Genomic DNA, 16,170 nt, shown 5'->3' with positions numbered 1-16,170 from the left:
TTTTCCAGAAACAAATCCTGGAACTGTCCTCTAACAATGGTATATAGTCCCTCTCTCTCTGTTACAAATAGGTAGAAGGTACGTGGTGATTTACCTGTCCATTTACAGCTGAAGATTACAATCAGGATCCTATAGCTGGATTTTACAGTCACAAATCAGACAGGCCAACTCCTCCTGTCACTGTGCTTACACAAATATTTGTCATGATAACATTGGATCTGCAACACAATGCTATTCCAACAACGTCTGACAATGCAGAAGGTGAGCACATGCTGAAATCGAAGCTCAACCATGCTTTTGTGAAAAATAATGACTGAACTTGTTCGAGTCAATCGATTGCAATTTCTTGTTGCCCACTCCATTCTTCACTACTTACACAGGAAAAGTCATGAGAGTGAGTTCGAGAGGTCTGAATTGGCATAAAGGCAGATGAAAATGCATGCAATTGGGAGCACGGCTGCACATACCAGAAGAATCTGCTGCTGAAAGTGACAGCAATTGACAGATTGCAGACGCCCTCTGTACTGTTTTTGAGAGGCTGACATGGCAGCTCGAGTGAGAATGAGAGGAAAGGGGGCCATTAAATTAGTGATCAGAACTAAATTGTGGTTCATCTCACCGATTTAGAACATAGAACAGGACAGCACAGGACCTTTGTTATTTAGACCTACCTCCTTATGCTTGACTCTTCATTATCCTTTTCTACTTCCATATTGAGCGTGATCATGTTAAAGTGGTTATTTCTCAACTCTTCTCCTCCTCCTACATCACACACTTGTCCTATTTCATCTACTTCCATCAATACCTAGCAATTTTTCTGTTTAACTAAAAGCATACTGTTTGGAACATGTCTTAAATATGATGTAGAAACTGCCATCTCACATTTGACTACATGCATTATCTTTATGCCCATTTAATTCAGGATAATTTAAATTATCTACTATTACTTGTTATTCTTTCCTATTTCTCTGAATTGTTTGCAAATTCAGCCCCCAAAACTATTGCATCTCATTCCCCACAACCAAGCTTTACTACAATATTCAATATTCTGCAACTTAAAATCAGAAATGTTTTATTTCTCTCCTTCAATTGTAGGATTTTCTGCACAAAACATTCTGCTGAGACAGAATTCTTTACTAACTTTGCCACTCCACCACCCTTCCCCTTTGTAGACACGTGATAGCCAAGAATAAAGTTCACAATTATGCCCAATCACAAATCACATCTCCATTGCAAGATTTGTGAAAGTTTGTGAAGGTTTGTAGCTCAGGTTGAGGCTTAGGGTGTAGGTTTGCTCGCTGAGATGTAGGTTTGATATCCAACGTTTCATTACCTGGCTAGGTAACATCATCAGTGGCGACCTCCAAGTGAAGCCATTCTAGTTAGTACATCATTTCCTTCATTGTTATTAAAACTTCCAGCTCTAATTATGTTGGATACTTTGTCCAGTCATATACAACCCTTAACTCTGATGAATTTTGAATGGTTCTACCTTTTTCAGTAACATTATCATAATACACAATACGAGCAAAGAGTGACATCTATGTATGTTGGGAAGGCGATTGTGTAGTGATAATCTCACTCGACTAGTAATCCAGAACCCCAGGCTAACGCTCTTGCTATGGCAGATCGTAAAATTTGAATTCAATAAAATTCTGAAATTAAACTCCTGATAGTTGTCATAAAATCACTGTAGGCACAGAACTGGCATACATGTGGCACCAGACCCAAGCAACAGCGTTTTCGCTGGGCAGTTAGGGACAGGCAATAAATGCTGGCCTAGCCAGAGAATCTCATATACAATGAATGAATGTTTAAAGAGTATTCAAAGTGGTTTGCTAAACTATTTTCCAGAACAGATGACCAGTACAAAAAAGTCATTTATGCACAGCATTCAATTTTCCTGTAAAATAATACTTTGCATTTCAAAAGTGATTACATTTCATCCATGTTTCTGAAAAATAAATATAAATTGAATTCAATGCAACAAAAAGAAAAATCATCAAAAGTTGTTTCACTAACAGCAAACATAAACAAAAATAAAGCATACCTTATATGAAGCACACATTCACTGTACAGAGATATGTGCTGACTTCTGATGAAGGCACCTAAACTCTTAGCATCAGACAGTTTTAACTTAGATGGGGGGTCCACGTTTTGCTCCAAATTAATGAGTCGTATGTCATCTAACCACTTGAAAAACTTACACTGGTTCGCTTTTGAGGCATCACAAGTATAGAATAAACGCCCCTACAAGAATAAAAATGCAATTTAAATTATAGCATACCATTCTTTCAAATAGAAAAAAAGGAAATATCTAAGCAGTAGCCTGAGTTACAGAAAATGCCACATATTTCTGTTTGCAATATTAAAATGGTTAATGATTGCCAGAGATCCTATGTAAGTCTTTTACAAAAGTTTTTTGAAATAAATTACATAAATACACGATTCTTAGTGCTTATTGCATCAACTTTAATCATTTTGAGTAATCTGTCCACTGTTTTAAAAGAAAAATAAAATGTTTAAAATAGCATATTTAAATGATAACAACACCCTGCCAATATTTCAGTAAGTGAGTGCAACATGGAGTTATAAAGATCAGGAACATCTAAAGTTCAAATACTTTGTGCTGAGTGAGTTGATCTCAACTCAAATAGACTTATTGGAACTGGACTCAGCATTCAGACTATGGACAAGAGTTGAAGAAGCAGCTCAATTAGAATTCATAGGTCTCATTGCTATGAATGATTTTAGCTATAAGATCATTTTATTTAGCCCAACTATAATGCTTCCCACATTCAAATAAGTCTGCGTTGAGACATGAAGAATGGTGACTCAGGTGACATACCAGAGAATTACATTGCATTGGCAGACCTCTGGTACCTCACCTGTGCGTACATTATTCATTTGTGACCTCCACAATGAACTTTTGCATCTAATTTGAAGTCTGGAAAAGGGAGGTACAAGGAATTACATGGATAAAAATGGAGCTGGGTTGAGACACAATACAGGTGAAATTACATTTGTTCACTGCTGTATGACACACCAGACGTGAAGTTCTTCTAAAAGTAACAACAGAATATCAGAAAATAGCTTTAAAGGCTGCTTTGCAGCCACATATATGTACAACTCACATAATCTCTCAGACCTTCAACTAATATCCACACTTAACCTATCTATCTAGGTCAAGATCAAGCGTGAAAACTCTGGTTAATGTCTCCCTTGTCAAGCAGGAGTTTGAAGTTTAAATTGTAACAAACACATTTATAGCAAAAAAAAACTATGTGTTAAAAATATTACCTTATTTGGACCTTCCTTTTTAACCATGACCAGCTTTGCAGGTTGCTGATGTTGGCAAAGTGGGACAAAATTTTGCTCTTTTCCAGCAGTTCCTGCTTTTTCTGAAGAATAGTTGGATATGTCAACTTTTGACAATGCTTTGTGAAGTTTCTGAGATAGTTCAAAGAGCCAAATGTTGAGGTGTTCTGAAAGAATGACAGGCGGAGTACATTGTACTGATTTCACACTGAAGAGTTACTGTGTTAAATATGTAGTTATTGGAAGTAGCAGAAGAAGCACAAGTCATATATCATACACAATAGAAGGCTACCATATTTCGTATCTTTATTATTCCAAGTCAAAATTCTTCAGATGGATTGTGTGTGTGTGTGTGTGAGTGAGTGAGTGAGTGAGTGAGTGAGTGAGTGAGTGAGTGAGTCAGAGAGAGAGAGAGAGAGAGAGATGGATGACTGGTGCTAGTTCAACCTGAGGTTTACAAGAGAGGTTGAGAAGGATAATCCCTCATAGTAACCTCAGCCGGTATGGGAATTGAATCTATACCATTGAAATCAGTCTGCATTGCAAATCAACTATCCAGCCAACTGAGCACACCAATTGCAACACTGACTTCCATTTAGAAGAGGCCCATCCAACCGTTAAGAAAATTAGATGTAGGATGAACCCCAGAAAATTAGATGTAGGATGAACCCCAGGGACCCAATGGGAAGGGATATGTTGAATCAGTATCTGGAGGGTTTAAAATATCTGGAAGAGATGGAGTTGGAATTGTGTGTGTGAAGTTCAGTGATCAGTTTAATAGTTACCCAGGAGTCAGAATAGATTTTTAATTGTCAAACTTCTACTAGATAACAATTAACTTAACTGCAGAGTAACCCTTTGAATTGTCAGATTTAAATGGATGCTTTTGGAGGGTTCCTAGTGCAGGGGGATTGCCATTTGAATCTTAAATTTCCCAGGGTCTACTACTCAAAGGATTCTGTAGAGTCTCAACAAGCAATTCAATCTATGCTGTAGAAGAGACTATCTAGGCATCAGATAACCAAACCATTGTCTATAAGGTTCAGTTGTGCGCGTTTAACTAAGTCAGTCCGTTGATTGATGAGTCTGTGAGACAGCACTCCCAATTTTGACATAGCCCTCAGATGTCAGCAAAGAGGACGTTTTGGAGTCGACGGGGGTGATCTTGTTGTCATCCTTTCTAGTGCATTTTTGCTAATGCTGAGTGGTCCATTTGGTTTAATTTCTTGGAGACATTTTAGTGTTTTTGATAAAACTGAGTGGCTTGCTAAGCCATTTCAGAGGGTAGTTAAAAGTCAGCAATGCTGCTGTGGGTCAGGACTCACATTTAGGAAGAAGGGCTTATGCCCGAAACGTCGATTCTCCTGTTCCCTGGATGCTGCCTGACCTGCTGCGCTTTTCCAGCAACACATTTCCAGCTCTGATCTCCAGCATCTGCAGACCTCACTTTCTCCTCAAGGACTCACATTTAGCCAAACCAAGTAATGTTAGATTCACTTCCCTAAAGCACATTAACAAGCCAGCGGAGTTTTAACTTTGAATTTCGGATTTTTTAACTGAATTAAAATTCCCCTTTCCACCATGGTGCAATTTGAACATTACTTATGTCTCTGAATTATTAGTCCAGAGATATACCACTAGACCATTGCCATCTCCTTTTATTTTCATTTTATCCCCTTATCCATCCTTTATGGAATCCAGTAACGTTAGTTAAATACAGGGCTGTTGCCAGGGTGTGGCTTTCTAGTAACTCAGCTATTTAAGCAACTTCACATCTGTGGCTGGACAGTAAGTGCTGACAGACCATTTGATGTTGGAGTCTCATGGGGTTGGAGATATAACTCAACTGACTGCGCAACTCAACATTGGGAAAAGGGGGACAGTTCAAAGCAACCCTATTGCTCATGCCTTCAATGCATCCCTTCTGACGCCTCTGCACACTCCCCAACCTGCCCCCACACTCAGCTTTGGCCTGGGGCCCCTCAGCAATCCTGGATTGCTAGCAGCTGTCACCACTCCCAATGATGGCTAACGGCAGTGAACAGCTGCTCAGCTCTAACTGTCCAGCAACTTTCAGCACGAGGAACTTCTGTCGCAGGGTAAAGAATCCGGTGAAAGACCTGCAGGAGCACATGTTATACCCCCATGGAACTGACAGGAGATCCCACCAGGTCTCCAATCGCAGGGAAAGAATCGCACCTTAGGTCATCTAAATCCAGCCCACAGAGGTTATTGCAAGCAAGCCTAATCCTGTTTTGCACCAAATCCTAGCAAAAGTTATTGGATAGCAATCAGCCCTGAAAGTGCTGGCTGTTCTGGTTTTACCTTCTAGCTCTGGATTTCTGAAGTGATATGCACAGCTGACTTCCATTCCACCCAACAGCAGCTAACTCAGCATTGATCAAGATTCCCATAATCAGAAATCACTTAAATTAAGGTATACTGAATATTATCAGGGATTACCAATAATAGACTTGACAATCACTTGTAAACAAAAAAAAGGATAGTACTTGTCTATAGTGTAACTAACTAGCAGATTTGAATAGCTTTTGAGCCAACTTCAAAGCCAACTTTTCGAATGAGAATATAAGATACAGTAGCAGCAGTAGAACCCTGGACCCTATTCCAATATTCAATATAATGGTGGCTGACCACCAATCTTAATTCCAATTTCCCACAATATTCCCATGTCACTAAATTCCTTTAGTGTTCAAAAAAAGTATTACTAATACCTGTTATAGCTGCTGTGAAGACCTGTCGGTAATGGGCAGGATTGAGGAAGGAAGCTGGAATTGTTATTTGTCTCTTAAGAATCTTTGTTCTTTGTGAAATATCTGCTCTGGGAAAGCTCAACTCTGAAAGTGAGATAACCTGCAACAAAGAATAGAGACCTTAACACTCAGAATCAAATCAGTGTCTGTTTTATTGCTGACAAGCTTAAATGTCCTTTTTATTGTGCTGATCTTATAACTTTACATACAACTTTATCATTGGATACTTAAGACAGAAAATACAAATAAAACTTCTTGAATGCAATGTAAAAATTAAGATACCGAGACAAATTGAAGCTAGAGACTTGCCTCAGAGAATTTCCTATTATGATTTGTGTTGCTCAGTACATTGTGTTGGTTATGGGTAGAATCGATGATTGGTAAAGAGCATGCTTTATTTACTCGTAAGGTATTTTCATGTTGTTTGATCAATTTGTCTTTGATCAGCTCGACAGAAAAGGAATCATTTACATTGTCCTGAATTCCAACTATTCTTCCATCCTCTTCCTCAAATGCTGCCGTGTCAAACATTCCTTCTGCATCCGAGGTAAAATCTTGTGTACCACAACTGCTACTGTTTGGAGATACTGTGATTTGATACTTTTGCCATTTGCTAGTCTTCGTCTGTAAAGTTCCTTGAATATTGATTGGGCTGGCAACAACATTATCAACACAAGTTTCACAGTTCCAACTCATGGACTCAGAGCTGACTGTATTTTCTGAGTAGTTCTGTAAATCACCTTGTCCACTGTTCTTCGAGTAAATAGTTGAGCATTGGTTATGCTGATCTGGTTCAATTATACCTGAAAGACTTTCAAAAGAACCTGAAGCAAGAGATTGGTCATTGCTTTTCTCGGTTGTTGGAATGGTAACAAGTGAAGTTCTTAGTCTGAAAGCTGATTGGATTCTTGATCCTCCATCATTCACAAAAATATCTGGCCTTTCACTTCCTATGAAAAACAAGGAAATGAGGATATGGTTGCGTGCAGTAAATAACACAGATTGTGAACATCACTAACCAAATACGAGAGGGTGACATCATCTGAATATTTACCTCTATTATCAACCTCTCTCCTCTACTCCTTTCACCCTCATCTTTAACAGTAAATGCGAGGAACTCATCAGTATGTTTGACACTAGGATAGTCATTATACCCTCAACTACCTTTTCTGCTTTCCTTACCCCTGATCCTGCCAAGCCAGATGCTTTCTTAAGATCTCCTCAGTCTGGCTATAAACGCCCAGCTCACTCTAAATTATTTCCCATATCTATGCTCTCTGAATTTACTTTATTACTAAGATGCATCCCTGTTCCCTGGAAATACTCAGAAGGTCTGGCAGCATGTGTGAAGCGAGAACATTTTGAACAGATACCCAAAACATTAACTGTTCATCTCTCCACAGATGGTGCCAGACCAGCTGGGTTACAGTCATAGAGATTTCAAATCTCAGAAACAGCCTCTTTAGCCCATCATGCCCCACCAGTCACCATGCATCAGTCTATTCTAATCTCATGTTCCAGCACTTAGTGTGTAAACTTGAATGTTATGATGTTTCAAGTGCTTATTTAAATGCTTGATAAATATCTTGAGGTTGGTTCCTGCCTCTAGAACTCTTTTAGATAGCGTATCTGGGCACCATCACCCTGTGTGAAAATATTTCTTCCTAAAATCATAGGAAAGCAGGAACAGGAGTAGCCCATGAGGTCAGTTCCATCATCGAATGAGATCATGACTGATCTGTGTCCTAACTCCATATATCTGCCTTTGGCCCACATTCCTTAATAGATGGAAATGTGTTGCTGGAAAAGCGCAGCAGGTCAGGCAGCATCTAGGGAACAGGAGAATCGACGTTTCAGGCATTAGCCCTTCTTCAGGAATCCCTGAAGAAGGGCTAATGCCCGAAACGTCGATTCTCCTGTTCCCTAGATGCTGCCTGACCTGCTGCGCTTTTCCAGCAACACATTTCCATCTCTGATCTCCAGCATCTGCAGACCTCACTTTCTCCACATTCCTTAATAGTTTTGCTTAACAAAATAGCTTAAAATTAACAACTGATCTAGCATCCACTGATGTTTGTGGAAGAGAATTCCAAACAGCTACCACAGCTAGAAGTGCTTCCTAACATCTCTTGAATGGTCCGGCCCTAATTCTCAGACAACACTCCTTAGTTCTAGAACCCTAACCAGAAATAGTTTATCTTGAACTACCCTGTCTTTTCCTGCTAATATTTTGAAGACTCCGATCAGGTCATCCTTTGAACTTCTAAATTCTGGAGTAAACAGACCTAATAATTTGTATAATTTCTCCTCATTACCATACTCCTAAGGTCAAGGTATCATTCTTATAAACCTATACTGTACTCCCTCCAAGGCTAATGTATCCGTCCTAAGGGGTGTGCTCAGATCTGCTCACAGTATTCCAAGTGGCATCTAACTGCAGCATAACTTCTGCATCCTTATTTTCCAGTCCTCTAGATACAAAGGCCAGAACTCCATTAGCTTTCTTGATAATCTTCTCCATCTGTTTGTGGCATTTAAATATCAATGCACCCAAACCCCTAAGTCTCTTCTGGACATCTACTGTATTTAACTTCATACCAGTTAGGAAGTACCATGATCTAAGTTTTCTTGATCTAAAACAGATAACCTCACACTTGCTAACACTGAAATCCAGCTGCCACAGTATTTCCTATTCACTTAGTCTTATCAATACCACTTTGTAATTTAATGCTATAATCTACATTGTCTACAATGCTGCCTAACTTTGTGTCATCAGCAATTTTGGACAGGTGACTTTCTGTGCCAATATCCAAGTCATTAATAAATAATGTGAATAATTGAGGCCCCATCACAGATCCTTGTGGGACAACATTGGTGACAGTTTGCCAATTTACTACCCTTACCATTATTCCTACTTCCTGTCACCTGCCGCTCTACCAATTTCCCAGAATTCACTTCCAAATCTCATGCACCTTCTTTTCAAACTGTGCCATTCTCTAGAAATTTTTTATTTCAACTGATTTTTGTTTGAACACCAACCATAGATTCCAGCCTTGCCACAAACACAAGGCCTGCAATGATTACAACAGGATTTGCTGTGTGACTTCTCCGAATGGCGAATGAATTCCTGCTGTTGGCTAAACTCTTAGGGCAGGAATGCCACCAGCAGCCTTCCCACTCTGGATTTGATCAGAGGGAAGCAGGAAGGCAGCGGGACCGATATCTTGCACCCATCCATTCATCCAATTAAACTGCATTCAATCCCAAAGAATGAGTTAAATGACAATAATAGTATTTAATTATATAATGCAATTAATGCAAATAAATGCTGGAGGCAATTGGATATTAGTACAGATGACATGTTTTCATTTGCTGATGCGATAATATGCCATAATATTCCTGTGCTTGATTATCGATTAGACACATTTTTAAGAATTATTCCACTTCAGATTTATATTCCCAATTCTGGAAATTTACTTTCTTTTGACAACAATAACTTACCACTGGTACTTGGTCGGTGGGTTGGCATTGAAAACTTAGGTTCACTCAGGTTACTATGCAGATTATCTCTGGAACATCTCAGGCCATCATGCACAACTGTATCATCCGAAGGCACCTGTTGCATTGGAGAGTTTACCTTGTCAGAAACAAAATTCAGAAGGTTTGAACTGAATTTGAATACCGTTGTTGTAATCTATTTTCAATTATAGCCACTAATCAATATTGAACTGAATTCACTTTAGAAAAGTGTTTGGTAACAGCAAACAGCAAGAGCGCCATGAAAAAAAAAAGGTTTTTGAATTCAGGTTCAGATATATGTGCAGTTTATATTAATTGAAGTTATGTATTTGAAAGCATATATATTGATTATTTTTACTTAAGTAAAAATTATAAAACAAGCAATTTATTCAGTCAAAGTAAATGGTACAGGACCATCAGATATTATCGCTTGTCTGATATAGTTCATATTCATCAGAAAAGATTTATTCAGCTGAAGAGCTGCATCTCAATTTCAGATATAATCCATCAAAAATGACCCATCAACATCTTCCCTGTGTGATGTTAACTACTTACCCATTGTAAGGTAATGCTAAACAACAGGTATAATACATTTCTTTTAATGAAATTCAGGAATTCTCCTCCTTTGGGTGAACTGGGGGTTTCAGCCTCAGTATGATTAATAGCGCCAGTCTCTAACATATGAGACAATGATTTTGTTTATTTCAAATTAATTTAACATTGCGTAAGTTCAACTGTGTCACTTTAAAGTCAGAACGTGAACCAGATGAACGCAACTGGCCAGCAATGTTTGACACTAAAATGCGCTTCAATGGCACTAGGGAGAGGAAAAAGAACAGCAATTCATCAAAGCATTGAAGTCAAGAAGAGGAAGAATTTAACAAGAATGCAGGTATTCTCATCCATTTAAATATTTAATAAGAGAGAAATATTAGGCAAAGGAAAAGTAACCTTGATCATCATCATCTCAAACATCCATGCCCTCCACAGCAAAACTGAAACTTGTTTTCCTATTGTGGAAACTTGATGCAATGATTGCTGAATATGACACCTTACCAAAGCTGTGCACTGTATTAATCTATGCAATGATGTGTGTTTTATTAAAAGACACTATATTTGAAAATTCATTCATTCTAATGTTAACTTTACCTGGAACCAGCTAGCCAGCACTGAATTCCTTGTTAAAGGTGGTGATACAAAACTGGTATCTGCAGTGAGGCTCCCTGGAACTTGATGAAAAGGATCAAAGTGCTCTTCAAATTCTAACTCTTCCTGACAGATCCTGACTACTGTGTCACTTGATGCAGAGCCCTTCACCTGGTACCCTCTAAACTCAGCTGCCTGCAGAAATGCATCAAACTCTTTTCAGAAGGTTATGAGATACCACAATAATTATCTGATTTCAAGAGTATTTTCTCTAAATCCATTAAACTTTATCAAAACACAAAATAAACTGCAGTATGTTCTAAATTTTAAAAACACATGAAAATCATGACAAACTTTGTTGATACCAAGTTAGTGACTATGTAATTATCTGGCATGAAAATCAGCAGAACTGAAACTTGATTCAAAGACTTTACTTCGTTGTTGATCACACTTGGGGCACCTGGTTGGTTACATAATTGAGCTCAGGGTCCCTGAAGCAGAAAAGAACAATAGAGTGAAAAATTACAATCAGCCAAGGTATACTGATTCCCTTGTGAAAAATGGGAACTTGAACATTAAATAAGAACAAATTGAGTTCTCTACCTTGGAATAACCTGCTAGTCACCTATCAATGCCATGTTAATTAACTGGGCTCCGAGTTCCCAATTGCTCAATTTTAAACAAACTGTGTCCTTCTGTTCAAATTTCTCCACCCTGCTGTTATGATGACTTTACTTTTGACTTGTTTTTTGTTTCAGTGGGCACATTTCTGTTTTCTCCTTCAGCCTCTCAAGATTTCTGTTTTCCTTCAATTCTGGCTTCTCATGCATGTGCAATTTTAATCGCTTCACTGTTTATAACGGTGCCAAGATGTGAAATTACCTTCCTAAAGTCTCCTGCCTCTCTACCTCTCCTCCTTGAAGACACCCCTTAAAATCTACCTTTTTAACCAAACTTATGGCCATCTATCTTAATATTTCCTTAGTTGCTCAGTGTCAAATTTTGTTTGATTGCACTGCTGCAAAGTACTTTGTGCTATTTAACTAAAGTAATTACATAAATACCAACTGTGACTAACACTACACCTTGTCCATTGTAATTTATTTTTGTGTGAAAAACCTGTTGGAGTAAAGGAACTCTCAAAATTAAAACAATCTTACCAAAAATAATAGTCATGCTAATTTACCAACATAAAATCAATTTGAGAGAGATGCATATCTGTCCAATCCAATATAAACCTTTTCACATTAACATTGAAAGTTAGGAGAGGAGGAAGGCAGAAAATGGACCAACATCAAAAAATGGCTGCTGGTTTTGCTATGACATAAATTACAACTAACAGTAGGCCACTTCTGAAGAAGAGGAATAGATGAATTAGGTGGAAAATAAGACTTTTTTCTATTGTATCTTATATAGGATTTTAATTTAAGGTATTTTCTTTTTACTTGAAATAAATTCTCACCTTACCTTAGTTATTCTCATCTGCAGCTGTGCTGGTCACTCTTGCAAGGGGTCTGACTGTCTTCCATTCAGAAGTGCAATCATATCATCAATGTTTAACTTACATAGTGCCACAACTTGCACCACAATTTATCTGACACCTTTAATTTAGTGAAACGTTGCAAAAATACTTCAGAGGAATGGTATCAGACAAAATTTGACGCACAGGTGTAACAATACCACCACCAATGATCTAAACTGGATTATTTGAGTCCTTTTCCCAAGCCCTCACAGACACTTCCTCAATCATATTGAAGATGGACTTGATGAGAAAAGACTAATGCAAATTATCATGCTGCCTTATTTCTCAAATGATAACTGAACATACAGATTAATAGATGTGATTGGATTCACATAATCCAATCAGAACAATTTGTTTTCAGTTATTAATATAAAATACCTGGTTTTGCTTCGATAAATCAGTGTATTATCTTGGTAGACTTAAACAAAAGAACTTTTAACTACACTCTTGTGACTGTTAATGTTTCGGTCTACGCTGGAAAATTTCCATTTGAAGCCTGATGGTCAACAGAGTCGATTTTAACATACTCAAAACCATTCACCCAAACAGAGTTAACATCAGGCCCAATACGTTTCTTTTTCTCTGTTTTTAATTTCCTACGTGCACATTCTGAAGAGAGCATCTAAGCTTCAGCCTCAGTCAAGTAACTTCTGGTAAACTGCGGTAAAAATATTTATCAATGACTGAAAATTATTTTCCTGACTAAAGTAACTATGAATAGGAATTAAAATTTACAAGCATTGTGTAAGAAATAAATAGGTAATATTATTACCTGTAGTGCTCGAAGCGGTCTGTCAGATGCTGTCATTTTTTTAAGGCTGTTATTATCTGTCTGTTCTTTGAATGTTTCAACACATGCTGCAGCCTAAGTTTAAGGAAATAAAGAATATTTCATGCAACTAATTTGTTTCATAGCTTGGTTGGCATTGTGTTGTCCAATATATTAGTCACCAGCCACATATGGTTAATTTCATTTCTGATTGGCAAATTCCAAACAAGAAACAGATACCTTATTACATAACCTTAAACTGCTGTTCAAACAGAGCATTTGAATGAACTTTAAGCTTTTTGTGTGTTTACTAGTAAAATAGCCAGACTAAAAGAAGAGTACACTTTGTTTTCCACGAGTCATTCGTGTTTTCAGACCCAGTTATTAAAAGATAACTTGTGAATTGCTAAGTGAATGCAGATTTGTGAAGTATATTTAACTGTATTCTCTGAGAACATGTAAAGTTTTTCTGATAAAATTAATGTTTGTGGCTGAAATGGTGTCAATGATTGCCATAGACAGAATTGCAGATAATTCAAGTTATAAAGCTATACAGCATGGAAACAGTCTGAACATTTGACATGTTCTTTGTAAATATCAGGTAATTCAGGCATTGCTTCTGATAAAGAAAGTACTCCTTAAAAGACCATGGCGGGTAGGGGTTTTCTAGCAGAGCACCCTTCTCCCTCCCTTTAAACAGTGCTCCCCTTCTCCGCAATCTCTATTGAACTTGTCGAACATGTTGCAGATCCAGAGCCCTGCAACTACAATCCTTATTGTAGGTTTTACTTCAACAGGTCACCAAACTCTTGTGCTTCACGATGGCTCCGTGGTTAGCACTGCTGCCTCACAGCGCTAGAGATGTGGGTTTGATCCCCATGCGACTGTCTGTATGGAGGTTGCATATTCTCCCCATGTCTCTCGTTTCTTTTCATCGTCCAAAGATGTGCAAGTTAGATGGATTGACCATGCTGAATTGCCCTGCAGTATCCAGGGATGTGGCTTGATGGATTAGCCACAAGCAATGCAAGGTTACAGGGATGGGAGGGTGATCTGGTTGGGGATACTCTTCAGAGGGTGGGTGTGGACTCGATGGGCCAGATGGACTGGTTCTACACTGCATGGATTCTATGATCCACCACATTCAAGTGTGCGACAGCAGTAAGGTTAAATCATCTCTCAGGAGAAAGTGAGGACTGCAGATGCTGGAGATCACGGGCGGCACGGTGGCACAGTGGTTAGCACTGCTGCCTCACAGCGCCAGAGATCCGGGTTCAATTCCCGTCTCAGGCAACTGACTGTGTGGAGTTTGCACGTTCTCCCAGTGTCTGCGTGGGTTTCCTCCGGGTGCTCCGGTTTCCTCCCACAGTCCAAAGATGTGCAGGGTCAGGTGAATTGGCCATACTAAATTGCCCATAGTGTTAGGTAAGGGGTAAATGTAGGGGTATGGTTGGGTTTCGCTTCGGCGGGTCGGTGTGGACTTGTTGGGCCGAAGGGCCTGTTTCCACACTGTAATCTAATCTAATCTAATCTAATCTAAAAAAAGATCAGAGCTGAAAATGTGTTGCTGGAAAAGCGCAGCAGGTCAGGCAGCATCCAAGGAGCAGGAGAATCGACATTTTGGGCATAAGCCCTTCTTCAGGAAATCATCTCTCAACCTACTGTTACTGAGGATAAATGAGATCTACTACTTTTAAATGTTTTATCAAAACCATGACAAAGATTAAGAGCGAGAATAGTGTATTAATTGCTGTTCAAATAATTTGAAGTTATCTATTTCTTTAAAAGTTTGATCATGAAGAAATATATTGATAAAGTAACTGTGAAACCTGAGTGCTGATTTTAAAATTGCGCCAATTTTTTGTTGCACCTTTAACAGCACCCTCTTACTCAATTCATCCAAACAGGCTCAATGACAGCTCGAAGAATTAAAACAATTGTGGAACAAATCACATTTTCAAAATATAAACTGTATAATAGAATTTATAGTGACTACTCCTGGACTATCCTGCCAGATAGAGTCACAAAGACACGAAAAATACATTACATTGAAACAGGAATGAAACATCTGTACACAAATGAACAATTTTACTGAGACATTATTTGAAGGGACTTTGGGGAAATTAGTTAAAAGATACAGTGGAAATGTAGGATTGTTCTTTTAAAGTTAGGAGTTGTCACACATTGTTTTAATTTAAATCTGTCCCACATTGGTACATTATCTGTGCATGGACAACTGTTACAAAAGGTGTGCAGATGCTAATGGTCCATTCCGGATATCACTTGTCACTTCTGAGTAAGCGTTTTTGCCCCAAAATGCCAAACAAAACCAAAATTACATGTCAAAAAATTAAAAAATACTTAACAGGCAATTTGACAGTTTCCTGGCAAATAGAAGTCTTTCAAAATAAACTTTTTGATATAAACTATTAACTAAACTATTAAACATAAACTATTAAACTGTTAACACTGTCAGTTCAAGTGTATCCTAAATAGTCTGGGTTATCCACCACTAGAGGGCTCTCTTTTCTGTGCAACAACTGATGTCGTTTTTAGAACTGTTATAAAAAGGCTGAATTTCCTCAGTGACCTAATGCCAGACTTTTCATTGGGAATCTTCTCACCAGAATACTTTCAGAAAAGCAAGTTCGGTTCTGAGGAAATTCCAGTCAATAATTTTAACACTGACTGCAGCTTCAAGTTTAAAAGTATACATACTAATAGAGAAACTTGTTTTCATTGTATTTTCTATTTGCTTTTCAAAATAAAGTGTAACCATTTTTTCCCCTTTCTCTTCTGCAGACAATTGACAATAGATGAAAGTCATCTTCCAGCATTCTGCCAAAGCCCATTCTTCACTATACTGACTTGTGTGACAGCACAACATACTATACCTGGCAAAGATCAGTAGACTGCAATCCAGGAATTAGAGCCCTACCTCTGATACACAACATGCATTCGTGGGTGGAACGGTGGCACAGTGGTTAGCAATGCTGCCTCACAGCGCCGGAGACCCGGGTTCAATTCCCGCCTCAGGCGACTGACTGTGTGGAGTTTGCACGTTCTCCCCGTGTCTGCGTGGGTTTCCTCCGGGTGCTCCGGTTTCCTCCCACAGTCCAAAGATG

General features: G+C 38.5%; 1 protein-coding gene across 4 annotated transcripts in view; it reads right to left on the bottom strand.

Annotated features, from left to right (window-relative positions):
* Window positions 1–16,170, bottom strand: part of LOC122553550 (protein ZGRF1-like) — a 96,703-nt gene that overhangs the window by 59,702 nt on the left and 20,831 nt on the right. Inside the window, exons 9-15 of one of the 4 annotated variants that reach the window (XM_043697519.1) lie at window positions 13,049–13,141; window positions 10,758–10,949; window positions 9,591–9,726; window positions 6,399–7,039; window positions 6,051–6,189; window positions 3,301–3,485; window positions 2,051–2,250 (exon numbers count right to left, since the gene is read on the bottom strand). In XM_043697519.1, coding sequence (XP_043553454.1) covers window positions 2,051–2,250; window positions 3,301–3,485; window positions 6,051–6,189; window positions 6,399–7,039; window positions 9,591–9,726; window positions 10,758–10,949; window positions 13,049–13,141 — 1,586 coding nt within the window. The remainder of the gene's footprint in view (window positions 1–2,050; window positions 2,251–3,300; window positions 3,486–6,050; window positions 6,190–6,398; window positions 7,040–9,590; window positions 9,727–10,757; window positions 10,950–13,048; window positions 13,142–16,170) is intronic. The other 3 variants (XM_043697528.1, XM_043697538.1, XM_043697543.1) reach the window with 3 other exon arrangements.

The sequence above is a fragment of the Chiloscyllium plagiosum genome, chromosome 1 (assembly GCF_004010195.1).
Source record: "Chiloscyllium plagiosum isolate BGI_BamShark_2017 chromosome 1, ASM401019v2, whole genome shotgun sequence".
Taxonomy (NCBI): Eukaryota; Metazoa; Chordata; class Chondrichthyes; order Orectolobiformes; family Hemiscylliidae; genus Chiloscyllium; species Chiloscyllium plagiosum.
The sequence above is the reverse complement of the archived record's forward strand: the minus strand, read 5'-3'. Positions and strand labels throughout refer to the sequence as shown.